This window comes from Oncorhynchus tshawytscha, linkage group LG07 (genome assembly GCF_018296145.1).
Source record: "Oncorhynchus tshawytscha isolate Ot180627B linkage group LG07, Otsh_v2.0, whole genome shotgun sequence".
NCBI lineage: Eukaryota > Metazoa > Chordata > Actinopteri > Salmoniformes > Salmonidae > Oncorhynchus > Oncorhynchus tshawytscha.
Genome location: NC_056435.1, coordinates 16,198,080 through 16,224,945, shown reverse-complemented (window position 1 = coordinate 16,224,945; position 26,866 = coordinate 16,198,080). Strand labels below are relative to the sequence as shown.

Genomic DNA, 26,866 nt, shown 5'->3' with positions numbered 1-26,866 from the left:
GTTGAAGTGTACCTATGATAAAAATTACAGACCTCTTCATGCTTTGTAAGTAGGAAAACCTGCAATATCAGCAGTGTATCAAATACTTGTTCTCCCCACTGTATAGTGTATGTGATAATAGCACATTTCTAAGTGTTTACAATGCATCAACCAATAAGCATGCAATGCCTACTCATAATTAGCTTAAATCAAATACTTGTTCTCCCCACTGTATGTACAAATGTATGTGGACACCCCTTCAAATTAGTGGATTCAGCTATTTCAGCCACAAACACTGGCAATGGAATGTCCTTACTGAAGAGTTCAGTGACTTTCAAAGTGGTGTTGAAACCGTCATAGGATGCCACCTTTCCAACAAATTTCTGCCTTTCTAGAGCTGCCCCGGTCAACTGTAAGTGTTATTGTGAAATGGAAATGTCTAGGAGCAACAGCGGCTCAGGCGCAAAGTGGTAGACCACACAAGCTTATAGAACGGGACCAACAAGTGCTGAAATGCATAGCGAGTAAAAATAGTTTTGTCTTCAGTTTGCAACACTCTCTACAGAGTTTCAAACTGCCTCTGGAAGCAACGTCAGCCCAAGAACTGTTCGTCGGGAGCTTCATGAAATGGGTTTCCATGGCCAAACAGTCGCACACAAGCCTAAGATCACATGCGCAATGCCAAGCGTCAGGTGGAGTGGTGTAAAGCTCGCCGCCATTGGAAACACATTCTCTGGAGTGACGAATCACGCTTCACCATCTGGCGGTCCGACGGACGCCAGGAGAACGCTACCTGCCCGAATGCATAGTGCCAACTGTAAAGTTTGGTGGAGGAATAATGGTCTGGGGCTCTTTATCAAGGTTTGGGCTAGGCCCCTTAGTTCCAGTGAAGGGAAATCTTAATGCTACAGCATACAATGACATTCTAGATGATTCTGTGCTTTCCTTTACCATTTTACTGTGGATATAGATACTTTTGTACCGGTTTCCTCCAGCATCTTCACAAGGTCCTTTGCTGTTGTTCTGGGACTGATTTGCACTTTTCGCACCAAAGTACGCTCGGCTGCGTGGTCCCATGGTGTTTATACTTGCGTACAATTGTTTGTACAGATGAACGTGGTACCTTCAGGTGTTTGGAAATTTCTCCCAAGGATGAACCAGACTTGTGCAGGTCTACCATTTTTTTTCTGAGGTCTTGGCTGATTTCTTTTGATTTTCCCATGATGTCAAGCAAATAGGCACTGAGTTTGAAGGTAGGCCTTGAAATACATCCACAGGTACACCTCCAATTGACTCAAATTATGTCAATTAGCCTATCAGAAGCTTCTAAAGCCATGACATCATTTTCTGGAATTGTCCAATCTGTTAAAAGCCAGTCAACTTAGTGTATGTAAACGTCTGACCCACTGGAATTGTGATACAGTGAATTATAAGTGAAATAATCTCTCTAAACAATTATTGGGACAATTACTTGTCATGCAGAGTCGACATCCTAAGCGACTTGCCAAAACTATAGTTTGTTAACAAGAAACTTGTGGAGTGGTTGAGAAACAAGCTTTAATGACTCTAACCTAAGTGTATGTAAACTTCCGACTTCAACTGTATATACTGAATAGCTCAATTTACAGAATGTGTGACTGCTATTAAGGGGATTTGTTGGGTGTTATAACTGGATACACCAGTTGAAATCCCTAACCCACTTTGGGTTTACTGGTTTAATGCATCTTATCTCCCAGGCCTCGGACCGTCAATGTTAATAAACTAGTATAACCTACAGCATATTACCCAAACAACATTAATGGTACAGATGTTACTTTCACTTTTTATTTGTAATTCTTGAAAGTGCTTCAAGGTTTTCCACAAGCATGATAATAACATGGTACATCTGTGAATTTCATACTTAACTTGTTTTAATACTAAGCTCACACTTCTAAATAGAAACCATAAATTGTGAAGAATAAGAGTTGTGTGTGGAATTGTATTTTTGTAGGCACTTTCCATTCAAATATCAAACCAGAAAAAAACCTGCACAATCTGGAAAAAATAAATCACAATTGCTTTTCATTTAGTTTCTACATCAAAGAATCACCACTACATTTTCAAGAAAGTCATACTTCCAGTTCATGGCATTCACAGGCAAGCAAGTGGGGAAAGGAAGACTGGGAATGGGGTAGGATAGGATGGGATGGAGATGGAATGGGACTGTTGGGCTTCAGGTGATGGGCATCAAAAGAGGGAGGGGCCTTTCGAATAGCCTCTGGACGAGGAGCCAGCTTGGCTGTCCTCGAAATAGCTCTGCTCGATGCGGCGGCAGAAGGCCAGCAGGTTGCTGTAGCTCTTGATCTTCTCGCCCAGCTCGTCGCTGGTGAGTCGTGTGGTCAGGATGGTGAAGAGGTGGCCGAACACCAGCGCATCCAGCTCAGTGGGTCTGAGGACAAAGGGAATCTTTTATAACCCATAAAAGTTTGAGCATGATTCTTGACACAGACATACTTTTTAATTTTTTTTAAAGGAGATCAGATTCACCAATCCAATTGATTGGATAGATGGTATATAAGCGCAGAGTGGCCGAGACAGGGCTTAAGTCCCGTAGTCATGGACCAGGGGTGTCAATTAGTTCCAATATTTGTGGCTTGTATGGCTCAGTTTGTAGGCTAGTTTTCTAGGACCACACATATGTAAAATGTATGCGCACACATTTTGGGTTATAGCTCAAATTTAAAATAGATTGAGTTTCTGTTACGGGCCTACACACAATTATAGAAGAAGTATGGCTGTACGCCCAGCCTCTGGGAACGAGCTTGACAGCATAGGCTAACACCTTCATTAACCTGGAGAAGAAGCGTGGAAACAGTTACTATTACAACTATGTGGAAACACTGGCCTGATAGATGAGAAATCCAGCCACACTTTGCTTTTGTTAAACTAAGCCACTAACAAATCCTAATATCATTTTTGGACCAAATCCCTGTGTAAGTCAATCTCCCCTGTTTAGCATGTTTTGCTCAATTAATTTGTTTAATTCTTTTGAAGATTTGGGAAAGACATTTAAAACATGCTAAACATGGGGACATCGATTTACATGAGGTTTTTACAGAAAATGCTAACATTAACAATAATTGGCACTGACTAGTTAAACAAAACCAAAGTGTGGTAGAATTCTGTTTCTCAAAATTTTGACCAATTAATGAAATGAAAAGCTGAAATGTCACGTCAAGGATTCAACCCCTTTGTTATGGCAAGCCTAATAAAATCAACTGTATAAAAATATTCCACAAACATGCATCCTGAATTCCAAAAGGAAAATGGTGTTCAGTCTGCTTTACACGGGACACTGGGAGATTTATAAACTTTTCAGGAAGACAATAACTTAAAACACAAGTCCAAATATACACTGGAGTTGCTTATCCGAGAATGTTCTTGAGTGGTGTAGTTACAGTTTTGACTTAAATGGTTGTCTAGCAATGATCAACAACCAATTCGACAGAGCTTGAAGAATTTTGAAAATAATAAATGGGCAGGTATTGTACAATCCAAGTGTGCAAAGCTCTTAGACTAACTAAGAGAGGCTCACAGCTGTAATCGCTGCCACAGGGGATTCTAACACGTATTCACTCAAGGTTGTGAATACTTATGTAAATGAGATATTTCTGCATTTCATATTAAATCAAAATCATGTTCACTGTCATTTCGGAGTAGTGTGTGTAGATAGATTAGGAAAAAAGTAATCAATTTTGAATCATACAGCAAATAAGGCTGTCATTTGTCACCATGTCCATGTGTGGGAGACATTACCATTTAAAAGGCAACATGCCATACCATTGATGGATTCACAAAGACCTTACATATTTATTCTATGCACAACAATGTATTATGTTGACTACTCTCTTTCTCTGCTCTAGCCAAGGTCAGCACAGGCAGTCAGTCAATTATACAACATCACACTCAGGCAGCTTTGTAATGAGGTTTAAGACTTAACCCATACTGGCAATCTTAATTTTTATTACAGCAAGTTATTGTCCTCTCTTGTAGCATATGACAAGGCCAAGATGTCATTACCAGATTAATTAGAGGTCCCTCCCCCCGCAGGTTCAGGGGGGAGAAAGCTCAGACAATGGGAGAAAGGGGAGCGCTGGGTTCACAGATTCAGCAGTGCTATCCTTCAGCACTATGTGTAAACTAACCCAGTGAAAACAAATGGTAGTCAAAGCCCTGGCTATCTAAGAGGTACTGTATAGGCCCAAGTCTGACCCAAAACAGCATTAGTCTGCATCCCAATTCGCCACACTTCTCCCAAAGTTCCTGTCATGGATTTAAAAGCATTGGATTGACAAAGGGTGTGCAAGTATAAGGCTCCCCCTAACCTCTTTTTTTCTTTTAGAGTAGCAGGAAAACAATCTGTTTTGAGACCTTAAGATCAGCACTTTAATGCGACTAATGTAATATAATAGGATTCATTGAATACATTGAAAGGACTGATAAAGTAAAAGGACAAAAATGTTAGCACAACAGGCAAATACAATGTAATAATAGGTCTAACATGGTATAGACCAGGGGTGTCAAACACATTTTTTCCAAGGGGCCCGCATTCGGTCTTCAACGGGGTCCGGAAGGCAGCACTGAATTTATTTATTTCTACGCTGTAAAAATTGGCTAAATAGTCTCCATTGTTTTTGGAATTTAATGCTCCCTGACTGTGTAGCTTTCATTTAGGTGATTTTTAGCGAGCTGGACACAGTCCAAAAAAAACTTTGTGTCCATTATCATTTCTACAGCTTTCATCTGGTTTAGTCATTTTAGTCGTGGGCCGGATCCTTATGTTTGACACCCCGGGTATAGACAATTTGTGGCCTCCAGCGGGTAATGCCGCCACTTGCAGCACATTCATTATGGCGTTACAGTGAGTATGAATCCCACTGCTCCTTTGTATGTCTCCAATTCAATGTACCACTTCTCTCATTCGTTTTCTTTTCAAGGGCCGGCAGGTAGCATAGCGGTTAGGAGTGTTGGGACAGTAACCAAAAGGTTGCTGGTTCAAATCTCTGAGCCAATCAGGTGAAAAATCTGATATGCCCTTGAGCAAGGCACTTAACCCAAAATGCTCCATGGTCCCCCTCAATAATGTCAGATCCCTGGCCATTACTCCACTCTCTGATGGTGTCTCAAGAGTGGGATATGCAAAAAAATGCATTTAATTTACACGTGTGAAATAGGACAGATGTAAGCATCAACCAATATATTGTTATTTGTCTATCAGAAGAAATAAAAAAGTATGCAAAGACAATTTTATAAACCTACTGCTTATTGAAGAAGTATGGCTGTGTGCCCAGCCTCTGGGAAAGAGCTTGACAGCATTGGCTAACATCTTCATAAACCTGGAGAAGCGTGGAAACAGTTACAATATAACAATAATATTACAACTATGTGGAAACATTGCATGATATGAGAAATCCAGCCACACTTTGGTTTTGTTAAACTGGCCACTAACAGCAAATGCTAATATTAGCATTTCGGACCAAAACCCCATGCAAGTCAATCTCCCCTGTTTAGCAAGTTTTAAATGTCATGCCTAATGGATTGTGTTGCTCAATTCATTGGTTTACAATTCTTTTGAGAAGATTTTGGCATGACATTTAAAAAACATGCTAAACGTGGGACATTGATATATATATACACAAGGTTTTGAACAGAGAATGCTGGCGTTAGCATTAATTGGCAGTGACTAGGTTTAACAAAACCTAAGTGTGGATTGCAGTAATTCTTTGTCTATAGACTGCTTTCAAGGAAACAAATAATACATCTGTAAAATAGCTGAACTGATTGTAGTTCAGGTAATATGGTGTTCTTTTTCAGCTGAGGTTGGCATCTCAGGGCGCTAATCTCTGGTGGACAGACTGTTACAAATTGTATCCTAATGTCTGTCAAAAGACTGTGGGATGCAACACTAACAAGCAACAGTTTCATCACTTATTATTTGAACCAATCGCAATTTAGCGGGTGAGTGTTTCTTTTGAAGTTCGCTATACTCGAGTTCAGTGGGTTGAGTCACTGACGGGGATCTTTCTGTCAGGTGTTGCGCCCCCTCGGCTTCGTAAGGTGGGGGAAATCATCATGGACTATACTCAGCCTTGTCTTAAGGTAGTAAGTCCCCCACCCCGTCTCAGTCGCTGGTGTAATATCTCACACTCACATTTAATCCTGAGGTGCTGCACCCTCTGCAACAAGTGATTATTATTTGACCCTGCTGGTCATTTATGAACATCTTGAAGAACAATCTGGCCTTAATGGTCAAGTACTGTTAATCTCCACCCGGCACAGCCAGAAGAGGACTGCAGAGCCCGGTTCCTCTCTAGGTTTTTCCTTGCCACCATGCTTCTACATCTGCATTGTTTTCTATTTGGGGTTTAAGGCTGGGAATCCATATAAGCACTTTGACATCTGCTGATGTAAAAAAGGGCTTTGTAAATAAATAGGATTGAGGGAAAACTTGGCCCATAGACTTCCACTACTTGTTCTAATATCTTTTCTCATACATCTCCCCCCAAAACCTTATGGAGTATCTGACGAAATTACACAAGATTTTCGTTCTGGGCTTCCGAGAACACAGGGCACTGACCTGCTCCAGGCTCTTCCCTGCCCAGCCAATGGCATTCATCTTACGACGGACCTCCCACTGCTTCTGATAGGCCAGGATTTGGTTGAGGGGCCAGGAGTATGGGCTGCTGTATCTCGGCCTGGATATCTACAGACATGAGGCTGAGGTGAGATTAAAAAAGTTTCCACATTTTGAACATTGTCTGGCTTAAGTTGGGTGGTTCTTGTAAACAAAAGACAAACACTAAAAGATACTTTAAACACAATTATGCCACTGCCAAAGATAAAGATTTTAATAGCTTTATAGATAGACCCAGGTTAAAATATTATTGTATTTCCTGATTGGTGGAGTCTGCAGAGATGATTTTCCCATCTCCACAGAGGAGAACTCTGTCAGATTGACCATCAGGTTCTTGACAAGGCCTTTCTCCCCCGATTGCTCAATTTGGCCTGGTGGCCAGCCCTAGGAAGAGTCTTGGTGGTTCCAAACTTCTTCCATTTAAGAATGATGGAAGCCACTGTGTTCTTGGGGACCTTCAACGCTGCAGAGATTTTTTGGTACCCTTCCCCAGATCTGTGCATCGACACAATCCTTTCTCTGAGCTCTACAGACAATTCCTTTGCTCTCATGGCTTAGTGCATGGTCAACTGTGGGACCTTATCTAGACAGGTGTGTGCCTTTCCAAATCATGTCCAATCAATTGAATTTACCACAGGTGGACCACAATCAAGTTGTCGAAACATCAAGGATGATCAATGGAAACAGGATGCAACTGAGCTCAATTTTGAGTCTCATAGTAAAGGGTCTGCATACTTATGCAAATAAGATTAGATTTGTTATACATTTGCGAACATTTAAAAAAAAAACATGTTCACTTTGTCATGATGGGGTATTGTGTGTAGAGATAGAGGACATGCAGCTTCTCTTCGGTCATATGTTTCCCTAGAAGGCTAAATAAACCCTTGCTCACCAAAATGTCATAAATCTATAGAATGAGTGGCTCAATCTAGGTGACATCAATAAAGTTCTGTCATCTTGGCTTCTTCTGCGGAGCAAAGACGTTTAGGGACCAGGGAGAAAATGCAACAACAAAAATGGAAAGATTTTCTGTGCAAAATGTCCAAATGGCATCAGTTTGGCCAGTTGTAAGGAAATGGAGAAAAAAAAAGCGCTGTGAAAACAACCCAACATGTTTCTGATAAGATTTCAGTTGGATACATGCATATTTTGTGGTTGAAATACTATCAGGTTTTATGATGCTGATAAAGATAGCATCTCTACAGTCGGTACCTAACAGTGCATTTGCATAAGATTCTGAAAAAAATAAATTTATTTCTCCACTCCTGTTCCCGAGCCAATTTTAACTAACTTGGTGTAACATTTTACTGCAAGAAATGCTTAATTCTTCTGGAGTTAATATAAGGCTATGTGAGAGGTTAAAGACCTACAGTCAGTGTTCAGATTTCAGTTTCCATTTAACACATCTGAACAGTAGGCTACAGTTCCCTTGATGTGCCATAGGCTTATTTGATGTCCCCGTCTTGTGACTGTGTAATTTGTATAGCACCTCAATCATCACACATAAGATAGCTAGCACTGCCATCATCCTCTTACCACTTCACCAAATATTTCCTAAACTTTACTTTACTGGCCCTTACCTCTATTTTCAACTCTCCATTTTGCAGCTTTTCTCTTATTGAAATAAACTCTGATATTCCTTTTTGCCTTCCGTTGACCGTAAACCTAATTTGCCAATTAGCGTGTAGGCTATTTGGTGTACGTACAGTTAGGCCCTAAAGCTTACGCACTTACGCACCAGATAGCCTAAAATGATGAAAGAAAAACCTCAATGTAGCCTATAGATATAACATTTAGAGAGGACATTTTACTTTCAAAGCGCACTTAGCCCTCCAGTCAGCCCTGACAAAATAGCCTATGCTATTTCACCCATTTCAATGAGCTATTATAGGTGCGCACCTAACAGAGGTTCCACAAGACCTTTTCACAGATTAATGCAAAAACACTCACCATAAATAAAAAACAGAATCAGTTCTATCATGGCAAACATCAGACTTCTCTTTCACTGTTGCCGTTAGTATTCTCTGATAGGTTTTGGCTATGAAAGAGAAACTTATGACATACTAAGAGTAATGAAAACATTTCAAATGCCCATCCCTAACATTGAAGATGAATGAATGTCAACCGGGGGAGAACGTTTCTAAAAATCGTCGTAAATTAACACAAAAGTCACAGCTGAGGGCGGCAATAAAAGGGCTATGCAGAGGGCAATGAGTGGGACTCAGCAGTGTGTGTGAGGGCCTACTAAATGGAAGCTGAGTAAAAAGCATGGCTCATTTATGAGAGGGGGGCCGAGGCTGCAGCCTAATGAAGATGAATGCCCAGGGAGAGCACTCACCTCAGTCGCCGTGGTATCATCACACCACTGGATATACAACTGCATAGAGGAAAGAGGGATACAAAGGATGAACATAGAACATAGAGGGGAAGGAAGGAGGGAAAGGGAAGGATATAAGACACGAGGCATGAAGAGAAGAAAATATGAGAGAAGCGGGGGTATACAGGGGGATTTGAGATGGGCAAAATTTGAAAATAAACAAAGGGAGGAAAAGTAGTGGCGAGCAGTGAAGGATAAAGGATCTAGGGGGAAGAACATTTCTCACAGAGTACATGGCGTCATTGCTTGATTTTACTGAACATTACTTAAGGAGCAAAGGATTTCAATGAATACCTAAATCACATGTAGATAATCAAATATACACAAATCATGAAACAAGATCATATCAAGGATATGCTCATGACATTTCAAACAACTTCTTGTTGTAACCACACGAGTCCCTTGCCAAGCACTTCCTTTCTCTGACAGGAATATAGAGGGCTTCAGCAGCATAAATACCCACACATTCAGTATGTAATGGAGTATTCCTTCCTGTTGAGGGGTTTCTCTACTGTACCTCAGCGGTGAGCAGCATGTTGTTGACCAGCTCCATGTAAGCTTTCATTTCAGCCCTTTGAACGTCATCCAGACCATCACTGAGAGAGTGACCCTGGAGAGCGAGAGATAAGCAGTGATGAGTGTGTGAGACATACGTGTGTGTGTGTGTGTGCGCATACGAGGGTGTAGCATATCAGTATGCTTAGATAAGCAAGCAGTCGTGACAGTAAAGCTTTCAGAAATTATTCACACACCTCGACTTATTCCACATTTTGTTGAATTCAAAATGGATCAAATAATTTCTCACCCATCTACACACAATAACCCCATAGTGACAGTGAAAACGTGTTTAGAAATTTTAGCAAATTTACAAAAAATGAAATACGTCATTATCTCATTTACATAAGTATTCACACCCCTGAGTCAATTCATGTTAGAATCACCACAAATGGGTTGAATACTTGACTCAAGACATTTGATTACATGTTTTTTTTAATTAATAAAAATAAATGTCTAGTGCCAAAGTGGATTTGTTTTTATAGGGTATTGTGTCTAGGCCAGTGACAAAATGTAAATATAATCAGGCTGTAGCACAACAAAATGCATGTATGTGAGAGAGTAGTAGGGAGTGATTGATGACTGATCTTAAAGAGGACAGGGGTCCTGCTTCTCATTCATAAGGCTCACTTACCTTTGCCTTGGTAAACTGGACTATGGGCCCCAGCTCAGACACGACCTGATTTCCCACATGGACAAAGGGGACTTTACCTGAAGGGAGAGGAATAAACCATATAAAAGTTCATTTCTAGTGACAAAGGGAAAGAAGAGAGACTATAGAATGCATATTTTAAACCCTCCTCTGTAAATAAGAATCTGGTCTCCAATGTTGTTACTCAAAACTGCCCAGCAGGCTGCACTGAGTACAGAGCTAATCAAATTCATAACATTTAGTAAAGTGTTTGAGTGGGTTTGACTGGGCAGAAATCAATGATGAAGCTCGAGTCTCTTATGTGTTGGTTTTGAGTGTTGAGCTTACAAGAAAACATTACACAGAAATTGTGGTAATATTGAATTACATTTGCAAATCACATCCTAAGTCAAACACCAGGCTACATCACACTGTATTGGATTCTCCAAATCCCAGGTAGGCTATGGTGTTATGTTCATCCATTTTGAGCCAACAATTCCTATGAATTGTATGGAAATTAATTTAGTCCTTTAATTGAATCTGACAGTTGTTTTGCATCATTCTCTGCAAGATGGTGAGTTATGAGAGGAGGCTGGAAAGGAAACTAAGGATTCACACTCCCATAAAATAAATGTAATCTCAAACTGGCATAATTCAATGTAAATGCAGTGATTAAAAACATTGAGGTTCTTCAGTTAAAAACAGTCTAAAATGTATGATTCCTAAATTCATTAGAAGTTCTCCAGTATTTTTCAGATGCTAAATTCAGTAATTGAGAGAATAATTTATAGCATGATTCAAATTTATCTGAGAGCAGCAACCCTAGTCATCGTTTTACAGTCATCCTTTATCGGTCTACCAGCTGCAATGTAATGTGTGATGCTCCGACAAAAGGCCTGTCCACATCCAGGGGATAAATATTTACACATACCCAACATGCTGACCACACCGCTCACATTATGTGCACGAGTGTTTCAAAATAAACTTACACATACATATATTTCAATCATTGTGTCAATGAGCGTCTGCGTAGCCAGGCACTAAAATAGAACTTCTATTAGTTCTATTAGTCTCGCTTGATGCGCTGCAAATCCTACCTCTCCCATCTCCTCATTGGTTTTTAGGAGCATATGCCCACGTGGGTAATTGAAAGATGAACTGAGGTCCACATTCCAGTCGGTGGTGGTAATGGACCTTAAAGTTGGTTATCAACCGCCATTTAAAGTCCAAAGAAGAAGTAGCCGGAAGGAGGCGAGATGACTAGAAACAAACTCGGTTTACCCTTTTATCTGTGGATTAATTGTCAGAGTGCGTTTCAGGTAAAATAACAACCCACTGCTTATAATCTCAGCTAGCTAAATTGCCATGAATATTTAATGCCTTTCGAACTGTCCCCAAATTAATATAGTTGGTTCAGAGTTTGTTTTGATATTTCAAAATTTGGGTCCTGATCACGTCCAGGTGTGGATGGACAAAAATCCACATGCGCACGATGGTATACCTGCACGCCCGGTCTAGTCAGCATGTGACAGGAAAGGTTCTCTTGGCCATGTACACATATGGGATGCATAAACAGCTGGTCAAGTTATACAAAAGCACAAGCATAGACCTGAGGGAGGGAGGGAGGGCATACACACATTTTCAATAGCATGGGGAACTCACCAGATGGGGACATGTACTCTGCGTTTGACCGACAGGATACATGAACAGGCAGATTGCACATCCTCAGATAAGCCTGCGACAAAAAACAGCATTTCATATGAACTACACCAACAACACAGCTAGTTAACAATCTAAATGCAGTAATCAGTAGATCAAATAGCAACACATATGAACAGAAATCAAACAGAATATGCTTAGTATTCATGACTGTGGTTGTTTTCTTACTTCAAATGACATTCAAGGTAAATCAATATTTCAAGAACAAAATAGAATAATTTGGTTTATTCAATTAATTCAGGGGAGACTAATTAATTCAGAAGGTTGTGTTCTAGCATGGACACAGCACCACTATCATTATTTTGTCAAGCACACCGACATTGGTTCCCAGAACAATTATAGCACTGTTGTGCAGAAGAAAAACAATATGGCTCCACTGCTTTTGACTACCCGAGCAGCACTACCAGTCATGCTAGAACCATTCAGCCTGAACACATGTAGCCTAGGCTATTCACTGTACCACAAGAGCTCGACATTCCCACCTGCCCGGGGACCCCCTTGAAACCCTCCGGGCCAGATAGTCATCCATAGTAGCACACCTGCCTGATAATATAGACCATGTTAATATGGACCTAAAAGATAAAAGTTATCAATATGTTATTGGGATCATTTCTGGAGAGGAATATTACATTTTAATAGTTTCATACAAGACGGTGGGTGTTTGTTTTTTTCTTCCTCCAAGCAATCAGTGTAAATATCATATTTTATTGTTGGCTATAAAATAATTTATAAACATGCACCTGTTAAACTGACTGTTAGAACTTAAGGCTCCATGGGTTGAGGAATTGAAAAACGGTATGGTTGAAAGAGATTTTGGGGGAAAGGAGTGGCTAATAAGTCTGGCTGCACATCCGACTGGCTGACTTACTGCAAATTGATTAATTGTGTGACAAAACTCAACAGAAAGAAGAAGAAACTATGAAGCCAAGATCAATGATGGAGAAAAAAAGTCTTTCTGCCCATAATTTAATTTAAAGTACAAATTCAACTCCCCCTTTAATTGAATCAGATGGCTTTACTCATCACAAAACCAATTGATGTTGCCAATTATTTTTATGATTACTTCAATGGCAAAGTTGGCATACTTAGGCAGGAAATGCCAATAATGAACAGTAAGACATCGTATTCATACATAAAACAAATAATGAAAGAAAAACAAAGTTTTAATGTTGTAAAGTTCATGGGAGTGGTGGAAAAATAGTTAGCAATCAATAATGACAAACCTTGCACTGACAACTTTGAAGGTAAGCTACTGAGGATGGTAGCTGACTATGGCCACTCCTATCTGTCATATCTTTAATCTGAGTCTAGAGGAAGGTGTTTGTCCTCAGGCCTGGAGGGAAGCCAAAGTTATTCTGCAAGAGTGGTAAAAGTGGCCTTTACGGGTTCTAACAGCAGACCTATCAGCTTGCTTCCAGCTCTTAGCAAACTGTAGAAAACAATATTGTTTGACCAAATACAATGCTATTTCTCTGTAAACAAATTGACACTTTCAGCATGCTTATATTGAAGGGCACTAAACACGTACTTAACTGACACAAATGACTGATGATTGGTTGAAAGAAATTCATAATAAAATTATTGTGGGAGCTGTCCTGTTAGATCAGTGCAGCCTTTGATATTATTGACCATAACCTGTTGTTGAGAACTTAAGCCATAAAACATTTCAACCTCAGCTCTGAATCCATGATATGTCAATCCATCTAATAGAAATGACAAGGTTTACTTTAATGCAGCTCTTTAGGTCCTCTACTCTTTTCGAATTTGACCAATGACCTGCCACTGTCATTAAAGCCTGTGTGTCCATGTATACTGATGACTCCATATACGTGTCAGTAACCACAGCTGAAACCCTTAACAAGGAGTTGCAGTTCGTTTTGGAATGGGTGGCCAGTAATAAACTGGTCCTGAACATCTCTAAAACTAAGAGCATTTTTATTTGATACAAATCATTCCCTAAGCTCTAGATCTCAGCTGAATCTGGTAATGAATGGTGTGGCTGTTGAACAAATTGAGGGGACTAAATGACTTGGTGTTGCCTTAGATTGCAAAATCGGTCATGGTCAAAACATATAGAGTCAACGGTTGTAAAGACGAGGAGGCATGTTCATAATAAAGAGATGCTGTGCTTTTTTGACAAAACACTCCAAAAAGCAAGTCCTACAGGCTCTAGTTTAGTCTCATTTTGATTATTGTCCTGCCATGTGGTCAAGTGCTGCAAAGAAAGATGGGCTAATCAGAGGGCTAATATACATACCAGTCTCTTGGCTAAGAGTTGAGAGACTGACTGCATCGCTCTTTTTATAAGAAACAAGAATGTGTTCAATTCTAAATAGTTAGTAGAGTCAACTTACACACAGCTCTGACACACACACTTACCACCACCAGATGTCTTTTCACAGTCCCAAATCCAGAATAAATTCAAGAAACATACGGTATTAGAGCCATTATTGCAAGGAACTCCCTTCTATCTCATAATGCTCAAATGAAGAGCACACCTGGTTTAAAAAAAAAACAGATAAAGCAACACCGACAGATGGCCGCCTCGCTTCGCGTTCTTAGGAAACTATGCAGTATTTATTTTTATTTATGTATTATTTCTTTCACTGTTGCCCCAGGAAATCTTAAGTCTTATTACATACAGCCAGGAGGAACAATTGGCTATAAGAGCAATGTCAACTTACCAACATTACGACCAGGAATACGAATTTCCCAAAGCGGATCCTCTGTTTGGTCCACCACCCAGGACAATGGATTGGATCCCAGCAGGCGACCCAAAACAACGGTGCCACAGAGGTCTTCTCGCCAGGCTCCGTAGACAGGCACATAGCCCATCGCTCCCGAGTATACTACTAGCCAATGTCCAGTATCTTGACAACAAGGTAGACGAAATCCGAGCAAGGGTTGCCTTCCAGAGAGACATCAGAGATTGCAACATTCTCTGTTTCACGGAAACATGGCTCACTCGAGATATGTTATCAGAGCCGGAACAGCCACCTGGTTCCTTCACGCATCACACCGACAGAAACATACATGTCTCTTGTAAGAAGGGCGGGGGTGTATGCCTTATGATTAACGAGTCATGGTGTGATCATAACATACAGGAAAAAGTCCTGAACAAGTCCAGTTCACCTGACCTAGAATTCCTTACAATCAAACGCCGACCGCATTATCTACCAAGAGAATTCTCTTCATTTATAGTCGTGTACATCCCCCCCCCCAAGCAGACACCTTGACGGTCCTGAAAGAACTTCATTGGACTCTATGTAAACTGGAAACCACATATCCTGAGGCTGCATTTATTGTAGCTGGGATTTTTAACAAGGCTAATCTGAAAACAAGGCTCCCTAAATTTGATCAGCATATCGTGTGAGCGATATGCGATTGTTACTCTAACTTCCACAACACAAACAAAGCTCACCCTCCTTTTGGCAAATCTGACCAGGACTCCATTTTGTTGCTCCCAGCCTATAGACAGAAACTAAAACAGGAAACGCCCGTGCTCAAGTCTGTTCAACGCTGATTCCACGCTTCAAGATTGCTTCGATCATGTGGATTGGGATATGTTCCGGATAGCGTCGAACAACAACATTGATGTATATGCTGAGTCGGTGAGCGAGTTTATTCGCAAGTGCATCGGTGATATTGTACCCACGGCGACAATTAAAACCTTCCCCAACCCAAAACCGTGGATTGAAGGCAGCATTCACACAAAACTAAAAGCGCGAACCACTACTTTTAATCAGGGCAAGGCGACCGGAAACATGACCAAATACAAACAGTGCAGCTATTTCCTCCGCAAGGCAATCTAACAAGCTAAGCGTCAGTATAGAGACAGAGTAGAGACGCAATTCAATGGCTCATACACGAGAGGTCTAGTCAATCACGGACAACAAAAAGAAAACCAGCCCTGTCGCAGACCCAGATGTCTTGCTCCCTGACAAACTAAACAACTTCTTTGCTCGCTTTGAGGACAATACAGTGCCACCGACACAGCCCGCTACCAAAACCGGCGGACTCTCCTTCACCGCAGCCAACGTGAGTAAAACATTTAAAACGGGTTAACCCTCGCAAGGCTGCCGGCCCAGACGGCATCCCTAGCCGTGTCCTCAGAGCATGCGCAGACCAGCTGGCTGGTGTGTTTACGGACATACTCAATCAATCCCTATCCCAGTCTGCTGTTCCCACATGCTTCAAGAGGGCCACCATTAGCTTTCTTTGGAACAGGAACAAAGTAACCGAACTAAACGACCCCGCCCTGTGCAACTGGGTCCTGGACTTTTGACGGGCCACCCCCAGGTGGTGAGGGTAGGAAACCATATCTCCACCCCGCTGATCCTCAACACTGGGGCCCCACAAGGGTGCTTTCTCAGCCCTCTCCTGTACTCCCTGTTCACCCATGACTGCGTGGCCATGCACGCCTCAAACTCAAATCATCAAGTTTGCAGACGACACTACAGTGGTGTGCTTGATTACCAACAATGACGAGACGACCTACAGGGAGGAGGTGAGGGCCCTCGGAGTGTGGTGTCAGGAAAATAACCTCACACTCAACATCAACAAAACTAAGGAGATGATTGTGGACTTCAGGAAACAGCCGAGGGAGCACCCCCCTATCCACATCGACGGGACAGTAGTGGAGCAGGTGGAAAGTTCCTTGGCGTACACATCACAGACAAACAAATGGTCCACCCACACAGACAGCGTGGTGAAGGCGCAACAGCGCCCCTTCAACCTTAGGAGGCTGAAGAAATTTGGCTTGTCACCAAAAACACAAACTTTTACAGATGCACAATCGAGAGCATCCTGTCGGGCTGTATCACCGCCTGCTACAGCAACTTCTCCGCCCACAACCGCAAGGCTCTTCACAGGGTAGTGAGGTCTGGGGGCAAACGCATCACCGGGGGCAAACTACCTACACTCCAGGACACCTACACCACCCAATGTCACAGGAAGGCCAAAAAGATCAAGGACAACAACCACCCAAGCCACTGCCCGTTCACCCGCTATCATCCAGAAGGCAAGGTTAGTACAGGTGCATCAAAGCTGGGACCAAGAGACTGAAAGACAGCTTCTATCTCAAGGCCATCAGACTGTTAAACAGCCATCACTAACATTGAGTGGCTGCTGCCAACATACTGACTCAAATCTCTAGCCACTTTAATAATTAAAAATTGGATGTAATAAAGTATCACTAGTCACTTTAAAGAATGCCACTTTATATAATGTTTACATACCCTACATTACTCATCTAATTGGACAGTGACCATGTTTTTGTTATTTTGGTTCTGTACTCTAGCACTTTGAGTTTGAAAGGATACAATGACAATGAGGGTGAAGTGCAGACTTTCAGCTTTAATTTGAGGGTATTTTCATACACATCGAATGAACCGTTTAGAAATTATAGAAGCTTTGTACATAGTCCTCCCCAATTTTAGGCCATCAAAAAACATTGGACAGTTTAACATAATGTAGAATAAAGTAACTTCACCCTCGTTGTCATTGCATCCTTTCAAACTCAAAGTGCTAGAGTACAGAACCAAAATAACAAAAAATGGTCACTGTCCAATGAATTATGGTGCTCACTGTATTGGTACATATTCTTATTCATTCCTTTACACTTGTGTGTATAAGGTAGTTGTTGTGAAATTGTTAAGATTACTTGTTAGATATTACTGCATGGTCAGAACTAAAAGCACAAGAATTTCGCTACACTCACATTAACATCTGCTAACCATGTGTATGTGACCAATAAAATTTGATCGCACGACACAACGCCTCTCCCATTTGACCTAAATATTTTGTGTGTAAGTATATGTCGGCTGTGTGCCATGATTAAATGTATGTCGTTCTGTCCTTGTTTATTAATGTTCTGTATTATGCCATGTAGAGGTCGACCGATTATGATTTTTCAACGCCGAAACCGATTATTGGAGGACCAAAAAAAGCATATACCGATGAAATCGGACAATTTTTTACAAGTATTTGTAATAATGACAATTACAACAATACTGAATGAACACTTATTTTAACACATCAATAAAATCAATTTAGCCTCAAATAAATAATGTAACCTGTTCAATTTTGTTTAAATAATGCAAAAACAAAGTGTTGGAGAAGAAAGTACAAGTGTATCTCACTGATCATCCCTAAAGCCAACTCCTCATTTGGCCACCTTTCGTTCCAGTTCTCTGCTGCCTGTGACTGGAACGAATTGCAAAAATCGCTGAAGTTGGAGACTTATCTCCCTCACCAACTTCAAACATCTGCTATCTGAGCAGCTAACCGATCGCTGCAGCTGTACATAGTCTATCGGTAAATAGCCCACCCATTTTTACCTACCTCATCCCCATACTGTTTTTATTTATTTACTTTTCTGCTCTTTTGCACACCAATATCTCTACCTGTACATGACCATCTGATCATTTATCACTCCAGTGTTAATCTGCAAAATTATAATTATTCGCCTACCTCCTCATGCCTTTTGCACACAATGTATATAGACTCCCCTTTTTTTCTACTGTGTTATTGACTTGTTAATTGTTTACTCCATGTGTAACTCTGTGTTGTCTGTTCACACTGCTATGCTTTATCTTGGCCAGGTCGCAGTTGCAAATGAGAACTTGTTCTCAACTAGCCTACCTGGTTAAATAAAGGTGAAATATTTTTTTTTTTAAAGTGCAATGTGTGCCATGTAAAAAAGCTAACGTTTAAGTTCCTTGCTCAGAACATGAGAACATATGAAAGCTGGTGGTTCCTTTTATCATGAGACTTCAATATTCCAAGGTAAGCGGTTTTAGGTTGTAGTTAATATAGTATTTATAGGACTATTTCTCTCTATACCATTTGCATTTCATATACCTTTGATTATTGGATGTTCTTGTAGGCACTTTAGTATTGCCAGTCTAACAGTATAGCTTCTGTCCCTCTCCTCGTTCCTACCTGGGCTCGAATCAGGAACACATCGACAACAGCCACCCTCGAAGCATCGTTACCCATCGATCCACAAAATCCGCGGCCCTGGCAGAGTAAGGGGAACAACTACTCCAAGTCTCAGAGCGAGTGACGTTTGAAACGCTATTAGTGCGCACCCCGCTAACTAGCTAGCCATTTCACATCGGTTACACCAGCCTAATCTCGGGAGTTGATAGGCTTGAAGTCATAAACAGCGCAATGTCATAGACTTAATTATAACATAACACACAGAAATATGAGCCTTTGGTCATTAATATGGTTGAATCTGGAAACTATAATTTCGAAAACAAAACGTTTATTATTATCGCATATACCCTGACTCTGCATGCAATGAACGCAAGAGAAGTGACCATTTCACCTGGTTAATATTGCCTGCTAACCTGGATTTCTTTTAGCTAAATATGCAGGTTTAAAAATATATACTTCTGTGTATTGATTTTAAGAAAGGCATTGATGTTTATGGTTAGGTACACGTTGGAGCAACGACAGTCCTTTTTCCGCAAATGCGCACCACATCGATTATATGCAATGCAGGAAATGCTAGATAAACTACTAATATCAACCATGTGTAGATAACTAGTGATTATTATTGATTGATTGAATGATTGTTTTTTCTAAGATAAGTTTAATGCTAGCTAGAAACTTACCTTGGCTTCTTACTGCATTCGCGTAACAGGTTTGCTCCTCGTGGAGTGCAATGAGAGGCAGGTGGTTAGAGCGTTGGACTAGTTAACCGTAAGGTTGCAAGATTGGATCCCCCGAGCTAACAATGTAAATATCTGTCGTTCTGCCCCTGAACAAAGCAGTTAACCCACCGTTCCTAGGCCATCATTGAAAATAAGAACGTGTTCTTAACTGACTTGCCTAGTTAAATAAAAGGTGTAAAAAATGTAATTAAATCAAAATCGGCCAAATCTGTGTCCAAAAATACAGATTTCCGATTGTTATGAAAATTTGAAATCGGCCCTAATTAATCGGCCATTCCGATTAATCAGTCGACCTCTAATGTCATGTTTATGTTTGATGCGGGCCCCAGGAAGAGTAGCTGCTGTTTTTGCAATAGCTAATGGGGATCCTAATAAAATACAAAAATGTGGATCCTTTTTTTCATTGCTGAATCAGTATTCTTCTCTGTCTCAGGTATAGTGCCTTGAAAAAGTATTCACACCCCTTGTTTTCCAAATGTTGTGTTGCAGCCTGAATGGATTAAATTTAACTAAAAATGAAAAGATCAAATGTCTTATGTTCATAAGTATTCAACCCCTTTGTTATGGCAAGCCTAAATCTGTTCAGCAGTAGAAATTTGCTTAACAACTCACCTTATAAGTTGCACGGACTCACTGTGTGCAACAATAGTGTTTAACATGATTTTTGAATGACTACCTCATCTCTGTACCCCACAAATACAATTATCTGTAAGGTCCCTCAGTCGAGCAGTTCATTTCAAACACAGATTCAACCACAAAGACCAGGGCTTATGTTTGGGGGAAATCCAACAACACGTCACTGAGTACCACTTCATATTTTCAAGCATGATAGTGGCTGCATCATGTTATGGGTATGCCTTCATCGGTAAGGCCTAAGCAGTATTTTTTTAAGCTAAAAAGAAACTTAGAGCTAAGCACTGGCAAAATCCTAGATGGAAAGCAGACTGAACCATGTTTTCAACAGACACTGGGAGACAAATTCACCTTTCCGCAGGATAATAACCTAAAGCACAAGGCTCAATAGACACTGGAGATGCTTACCAAGATGACATTGAATGTTCCTGAGTGGCCTAGTTACAGTTGACTTAAAATCAGCTTGAAAATCTATGGCAAGACCTGAAAATGGCTGTCTAACGATGATCAACAACCAACTCGAGAGACCTTAAAGACATTTTTAAAGAACCATGTACAAATATTGTACAATCTAGGTGTGCAAAGCTCTTACAGACTTAACCAGAAAGACTCATGTATTGTCTCAAGGGGTTGAATGCATATGTTAAATCTAGTGTTTTCTTTCTCGTTATTTTTGCAGTCAAATTACATATGGATATTAAGTGAAGGTAAAGAATATCACATTTTATTTGAGGGTCTCTGCATTATATTTTAGAAATAAAAGACTACATAAAGTACTATCTAGTCATCCCATTTGTGAAAAAAAGACAGTATTTGGACTAAATTCCATTTCAGTAGTCTAAAGGTTAATATTTGGGATGGGAAACAGTGAGCATTTCCCATAGGAAAACATTTCACACTTAGCCACCGTGCTAATGTAACTGTGGCTTCCGTCCCTCTCCTTGCTCCATCCTGGACTCAGTCAGAGACCCTCTGAAAATATCGACAACTGTCAGGCATTATTACCCGTCACTCCACAAAAGCAGTCTCAGAGCAGGTGAAGTCACCGATTGAACGCTACTTGTGTACCGCTAAACACCAACTGACAAATCCCTAAGGACATTCTCTATGTAGAATTAACCTCTGGAAAGAGACCACAGATATTTCTGCAAGCAAGACCTCAAGTCCTTTGGCATCAACACCGACACCTGAGAAGATGGCGCCGAGGACTATCTTCACTAACAGCGGGCACTTCGCAGCGGGCTGCTAACCAGCAAATCCACCCTGGCGCAACACTAAGTAGTAAAGAGCAAAAATGAAAGAAGATCAGGACACCGCCGCAACATCTACAACAGGCTTGCCCAATAAGCAGCCGGAAGGTATAATCAGGCCCGCGGGTGATTTTATTTGTCCCCCCAAGTCTTCTGAGCAAAAAATGTATAAATAAATATTTAGTTGTATTCATTGTTGGATATAAGACTATAAAATCACCAATAAATCAGCTCAGTGATTTAAATTCAGGAAATCTGTTTCCCAAGTATTCCCACACATAAAGAGGCATATGTGATCATATCCCAATGTAATCAATGTTTGAAATTATTCAATTTTTGTCAAATACTATATGTTTGGGATCTTGCAGTGTACAAATTATTTATAACTTTGTTCCAGCCCCCCGACCCTCCGCTCAGGGAAATAAATAAATCGGCCCACGGCTGAATGTAATTGGGGGCCCCTGATCTGCAACAGCAGTGCAGTCTACAAATGTGACAACTATGGCCGAGTCTGCCTCTCAAGAGTGGACTTCACACCCACCGCAGACGCTGTGCTAAGACCTAACTCCCCAAGGCACATGAAATCTATTGTCACCGGAGTCTGCGACGACAAATTGTCAAGATGTTGGTTTCAGACCCCGCTGGTGACAATGGCGCCCAACTGTGGGGCAAGGCTCTTTTTGGTGAGGAGGTCAAAGGCGGGTGAATGTAGCAGACATGAGTCCAGCTCATGGTCTTGTGATGTGGGAATTTCCTGTTGGTCTAACATGTTTGTTTCTCCCCTGGAGACCCAAGTTCAGATCCTGTCCATGACACAGGCATGCACAGTTGTATACCAGATAGCTACAATAGAGCCAACAACGACAAGCAGCCATCATCTGCACAGGGGTTTCCATCCTCTAATTTTTTTCTTCCATATAACAATGACATCCATGAAGTTGTTGGATTTTAATGAAAACAGGTGTCTTATGAAAAGTTTTATAAAATATGACAAACCCTATCAACACATTTGGCCATGTTTGATCGGAGGACTAGCTTTACGGGCCCCCGTATACTGTATGGTCTTTTAAGGAGGCCTAGCCTATACCACAACATTTGTGTAACGGTTAATGCCAACGAGCCAACTGTCTTAGTTTCACATCCTATTTGGCTATGGCAAAGGCATAAACATTATCTTACCTGTACAGCAAGTGATGATGCACAATCTGATAGTAGTATCTGATCCTCTGAAAAAACAAACAGGCAACAGACAGACATGCATTTGCACATTATAAAGTGACAAGATACACTGATAAATATGGCTCAAACAGTTATTAAAATTCTGAAAACCTATATTCCTCTCTGATTCATTAGCATAATTTTCCTCAACATTACATCAAATAAATTTAATTGGGTATGTTTAGCAGTGCACTAATAGTCCACAACATTGTAGGGTTCAGGGCTTAAGCCTAAACTAAACTAAATTAATAAAGTAAATAACTTTCGCATTATCCAACACATGATTTAACGTTGTAAATGCAGAAGTAGGTATTTGAACAGTTTTGTCTCTAAAGTGAGTGAATGACTTACCTCTCAGAGGCTGATACAAGGTGGCATTTTCAGGCCATGGCTCCGCAGCTGTGGGACAAAATATTCAGGAGAGCATTGGCAAAAGGTCACATTGAGGAGTTTGTCAGGTTGCAGAACAGTGACACTGTTGTGACATGATGAATTTTGAGCTTGAGCCAATCTGAGAGGCAGCATCATAAAATGTTCCTGTGAGGATGATTGAATTTCAGAGGCCTAGTATAACATTGCCTGGGGATCAGACCACCAACGTCTGGGACATTACACTGTTTGATTCTGGAAATGGTCCTCTCAGGTCCTCTACAACCTAGAATATTGAATAAAATTACATTACCGATTGTCTGCGTAGTTGGTCCTTATGTGGCAACACATTTTAGACAATATATCCACAGTAAAGTATTATTAAATCAACTTTTCAAAGCGCTGGTAATGCACCTTAAGCATCGGCCCTACTGAGCTAAAGAACCAGCTGACACCTGTTTGATTTTAAACATACTTTATAATAATAAATCTATGCAGTAAAAATACAAATTCAGCAACTAGTTGCTTGTATGCACCAGTCCAATAATGTCAACTTCACTTTCACGCACATCTCATGTGTGGCAGCTGTGATCAGCCAGCTGCATCCCCTTCCAGCGATTAGCTGGGGGCAGCAGGTAGTCTAGTGGTTAGAGCTTTGGGCCAGTAACCAGTTGCTGGATCGAATCCCGAACTGACAAGGTAATAATCTGTCGTTCTGCCCCTGAACAAGGAAGTTAACCCACTGTTCCCCGGTGGGCCGCCATTGTAAATAAGAATTTGTTCTTGACTGACTTGCCTAGTTAAATAAAAGGTTACGTTTTAAAACACCTGCTTCTCTCCATCCCACTTTCCCTGTGCATCCATCAGTTTTTAAAATATAATTTAGCCGTAATGGCGAGCTGGGATGCAGACCCTGATAAGTCTTCGGTTGTTACATTTGGAGCAGCGCACAGAGCGAGCAAAGTTGATACATTATATAATTTAATCGCCTGGCTAGCTAGCTAGCTACCAGTGTTGCTCCCCCCCCCAGTTAGCACAGTGTCCTTCGCTCCCGCCTGCTGAACATCTGCCCTTGTCGTCATTAAATGGAACTGCGGGAAATCAGTGCCCGACATGAGGGCAAAGCTAGATAGCTACCGGTGTCGCCACCGTCTCCTGCCTACCGGAATCGGAGCCAACACCTGCAATCATGTCTTTCACTGAAGCCTGCCCTCATAGTCGTTAACAGAACTGCGGGAAAGCAGTGCCCAACAGGCGCTAGCTCCATATCCCGCCTGCTATGCATCGGAGTCCTAGCTAGTGTAGTCGATGTGAAATGGCTAGCTAGTTAGCGGTGGTGCGCGCTAGTGGCGTTTCAATCGGTGACGTCACTAGCTCCGAGACCTTGAAGTAGTGGTTCCCCTTGCTCTGCAAGGGCCGCGGCTTTTGTGGAGCGATGGGTAACGATGCTTCGAGGGTGACTGTTGATGTGTGCAGAGCGTCCCTGGTTCGCGCCCGGGTCGAGGGGACGGACTAAAGTCTATACTGTTACACTAGCACCCAGTGTTCTTCGCTAATACCTTCCATCGCCGTCGTTAAAATAACTGCGGGAAAGCAGTGCCCGACAGGCGGGGGCGAAAGACACTTTCTACCAGTGTTCTCGTTAGCTAGCTACCATTGTTTCCCCGCCTCTTCTACTTCTTCTGTGGGGTTTATTGGTGGTTGGCATCTAACATTAACGCCACCTACTGTACTGGAGCAACCCCGCCTCCTCCCTGTGTACCAGAGCATTAAAAATGGAAGATAGAAGTATAAAGGGTTCATGAAGATGCGACAACATCTGTCACGCTGATCCTCAACACAAGGGCAGCAGCGTAGCCTAGTATCCGAAAGGTTGCAAGATCGAATCCTCGAGCTGACAAGGTACAAATCTGTCGTTCTGCCCCTGAACAAGGCAGTTAACCCACTATTCCTAGAGGCCTTCAATGAAAATAATAATTTGTTCTTTAACTGACTTGCCTAGTTTAAACTTTTTATTTAACATAAAAATACAATTTTAAAAAGGGCCCCCAAGGGTGCATCTATAGTCTCCTCCTATATTCCCGGGTTCAACCCCGACTGCGTGGCTCGACACCAACACCATCATTAAGCCTGCCCATACCATAACTCCATCGCCACCATGGGGCACTCTGTTCACAACATTGACATCAGCAAACTGAGTGGTCTGTGGTTGTGAGGACGGTTGGACGCACTGACAAATTCTCTAAGACAACATTGGAGGTGGCTTATGGTAGAGAAATTAGCAGTCTGTCAACAGCTCTGGTGGACATTCCTGCAGTCAGCATACCAATTGCACTCTCCCTCAACTTGAGACATGTGTGACAAAACTGCACATTTTTGAGTGGCCTTTTATTGTCCCCAGCACAAGTTGCACCTGTGTAATGATGATGCTGTTTAGTCAGCTTCTTGATATGCCACACCTGTCAGGTGGATGGATTATCTTAGCAAAGGAGAAATGCTCTCTAACAAAAATGTAAACAAATTTGTGCACAAAATCGGAGAGAAATATGCTTTTTTGTGGGTATGTAAAATTTCTGGGAGATTTCATTCAACTCACTTTACATGTTGCGTTTATATTTTCGTGTAGTGTAACGTAAACTCACCCCATTCCGTACAAATGTGCGCAACCTCAACATTCAAACGAGGCTACAAAGAACTCATGGGACTGCAGCGACTGTGTTGACTTCAAAATCGGGGGTGTGAACTACGTTTCTATTCAAGTGTTGATCGACATGGTAATGGCTCTATAGTATTGGAGAAAAGTTGAAAAAAACGGACCCTCCGTTACATGTCATGCCATGCCGTAACGTCCTGCATGCATAAAGCAACTATTCCTGTCTTACAATCTCTCAACACCAGGTGTAGCACTTCTCTCATCCTTTCAAAACAAGAAATGGACAGTGACGGGGTAAGGGGGGATACCTAGTCATTTTCTGTGTCATCATTGCATGCGATCATCATTCTCAAAGCCGCTGTTTACTTCCAAGATCACTTTAGCACCACCCTAAAAACCTGATTCAAATTCGACACAAACCTTCAAATAGGTATGTAAATGACACATTATATAAACTCTTTATAGTGTTTTATTTACATTTTAGAGGCGATAAGGTGATAAGTTGGACAGATCGAGTGAAAAAAAAGCAATTTTCCCACACATCTCTCCTTCTCACTATCAGGCATTAGTTTCGCTTCCCCACCCGCCATTTTTAAAAAGACCTGACGAGGCTCATTGCCTTCTTGAATCATGCAGAAAAGGGCAGCGTGGGGTCATGTAATTGATTCTGTTGGAAAGGGGAGAAATTGTGCTTTACAATGGTATTGACATTACAGTTGATCTGGAAGTATTACGTTTTGGGGCGCTAAAATAAGGTAAATTGTACGGACCAATGCGATGTACAAAAGTGAGTGAGTTTACGTTAGTTTGATATGGAAAGCTAGTTACCTCATTTGTCAGCGAAGCCGCAGACAAAAATGAATCTTTGCACGGCTAGCTAGTGGCTAGCATCTGATGCTAACTAACGACAAAACGAATGCTAATGACGTTAGCTTTATGTTGCAGAACACAGGCTACACACATTACCTGCTATCTGGGAGACGAATGCCTCTGCAGCAAGAGACATGATGAAATCGGACAGAAATTCAATCCAGAATGGTGTAAAATAAAATGTGGCAAACAAGGTTAAGGGCACGCTTAGCGTAGAGTCATAAAGGTGACGTCAGACGCAGTGGTACGACGCGCCT

The 26,866-nt window shown here is 41.4% G+C and overlaps 1 protein-coding gene across 2 annotated transcripts; it reads right to left on the bottom strand.

The window, feature by feature from the left end:
- Nucleotides 1-1,774: 1,774 nt before the first annotated feature.
- Nucleotides 1,775-26,866, bottom strand: mtx2 (metaxin 2). 2 transcript variants are annotated; one of them, XM_024381863.2, is made up of 10 exons: nucleotides 26,706-26,864; nucleotides 23,069-23,116; nucleotides 22,679-22,725; nucleotides 11,878-11,950; nucleotides 10,219-10,295; nucleotides 9,547-9,639; nucleotides 8,991-9,029; nucleotides 6,596-6,721; nucleotides 5,278-5,354; nucleotides 1,775-2,407 (listed from the first exon to the last, which is right to left on the bottom strand). In XM_024381863.2, exons 1-10 carry the CDS (start codon nucleotides 26,743-26,745, stop codon nucleotides 2,206-2,208), a joined length of 822 nt encoding a protein of 273 aa, XP_024237631.2. In that variant the 5' UTR covers nucleotides 26,746-26,864; the 3' UTR covers nucleotides 1,775-2,205. The 2 variants fall into 2 exon arrangements, with proteins under 2 accessions (XP_024237631.2, XP_024255319.2); XM_024399551.2 differs by lacking the exon at nucleotides 8,991-9,029 and having other exon boundaries at nucleotides 26,706-26,866.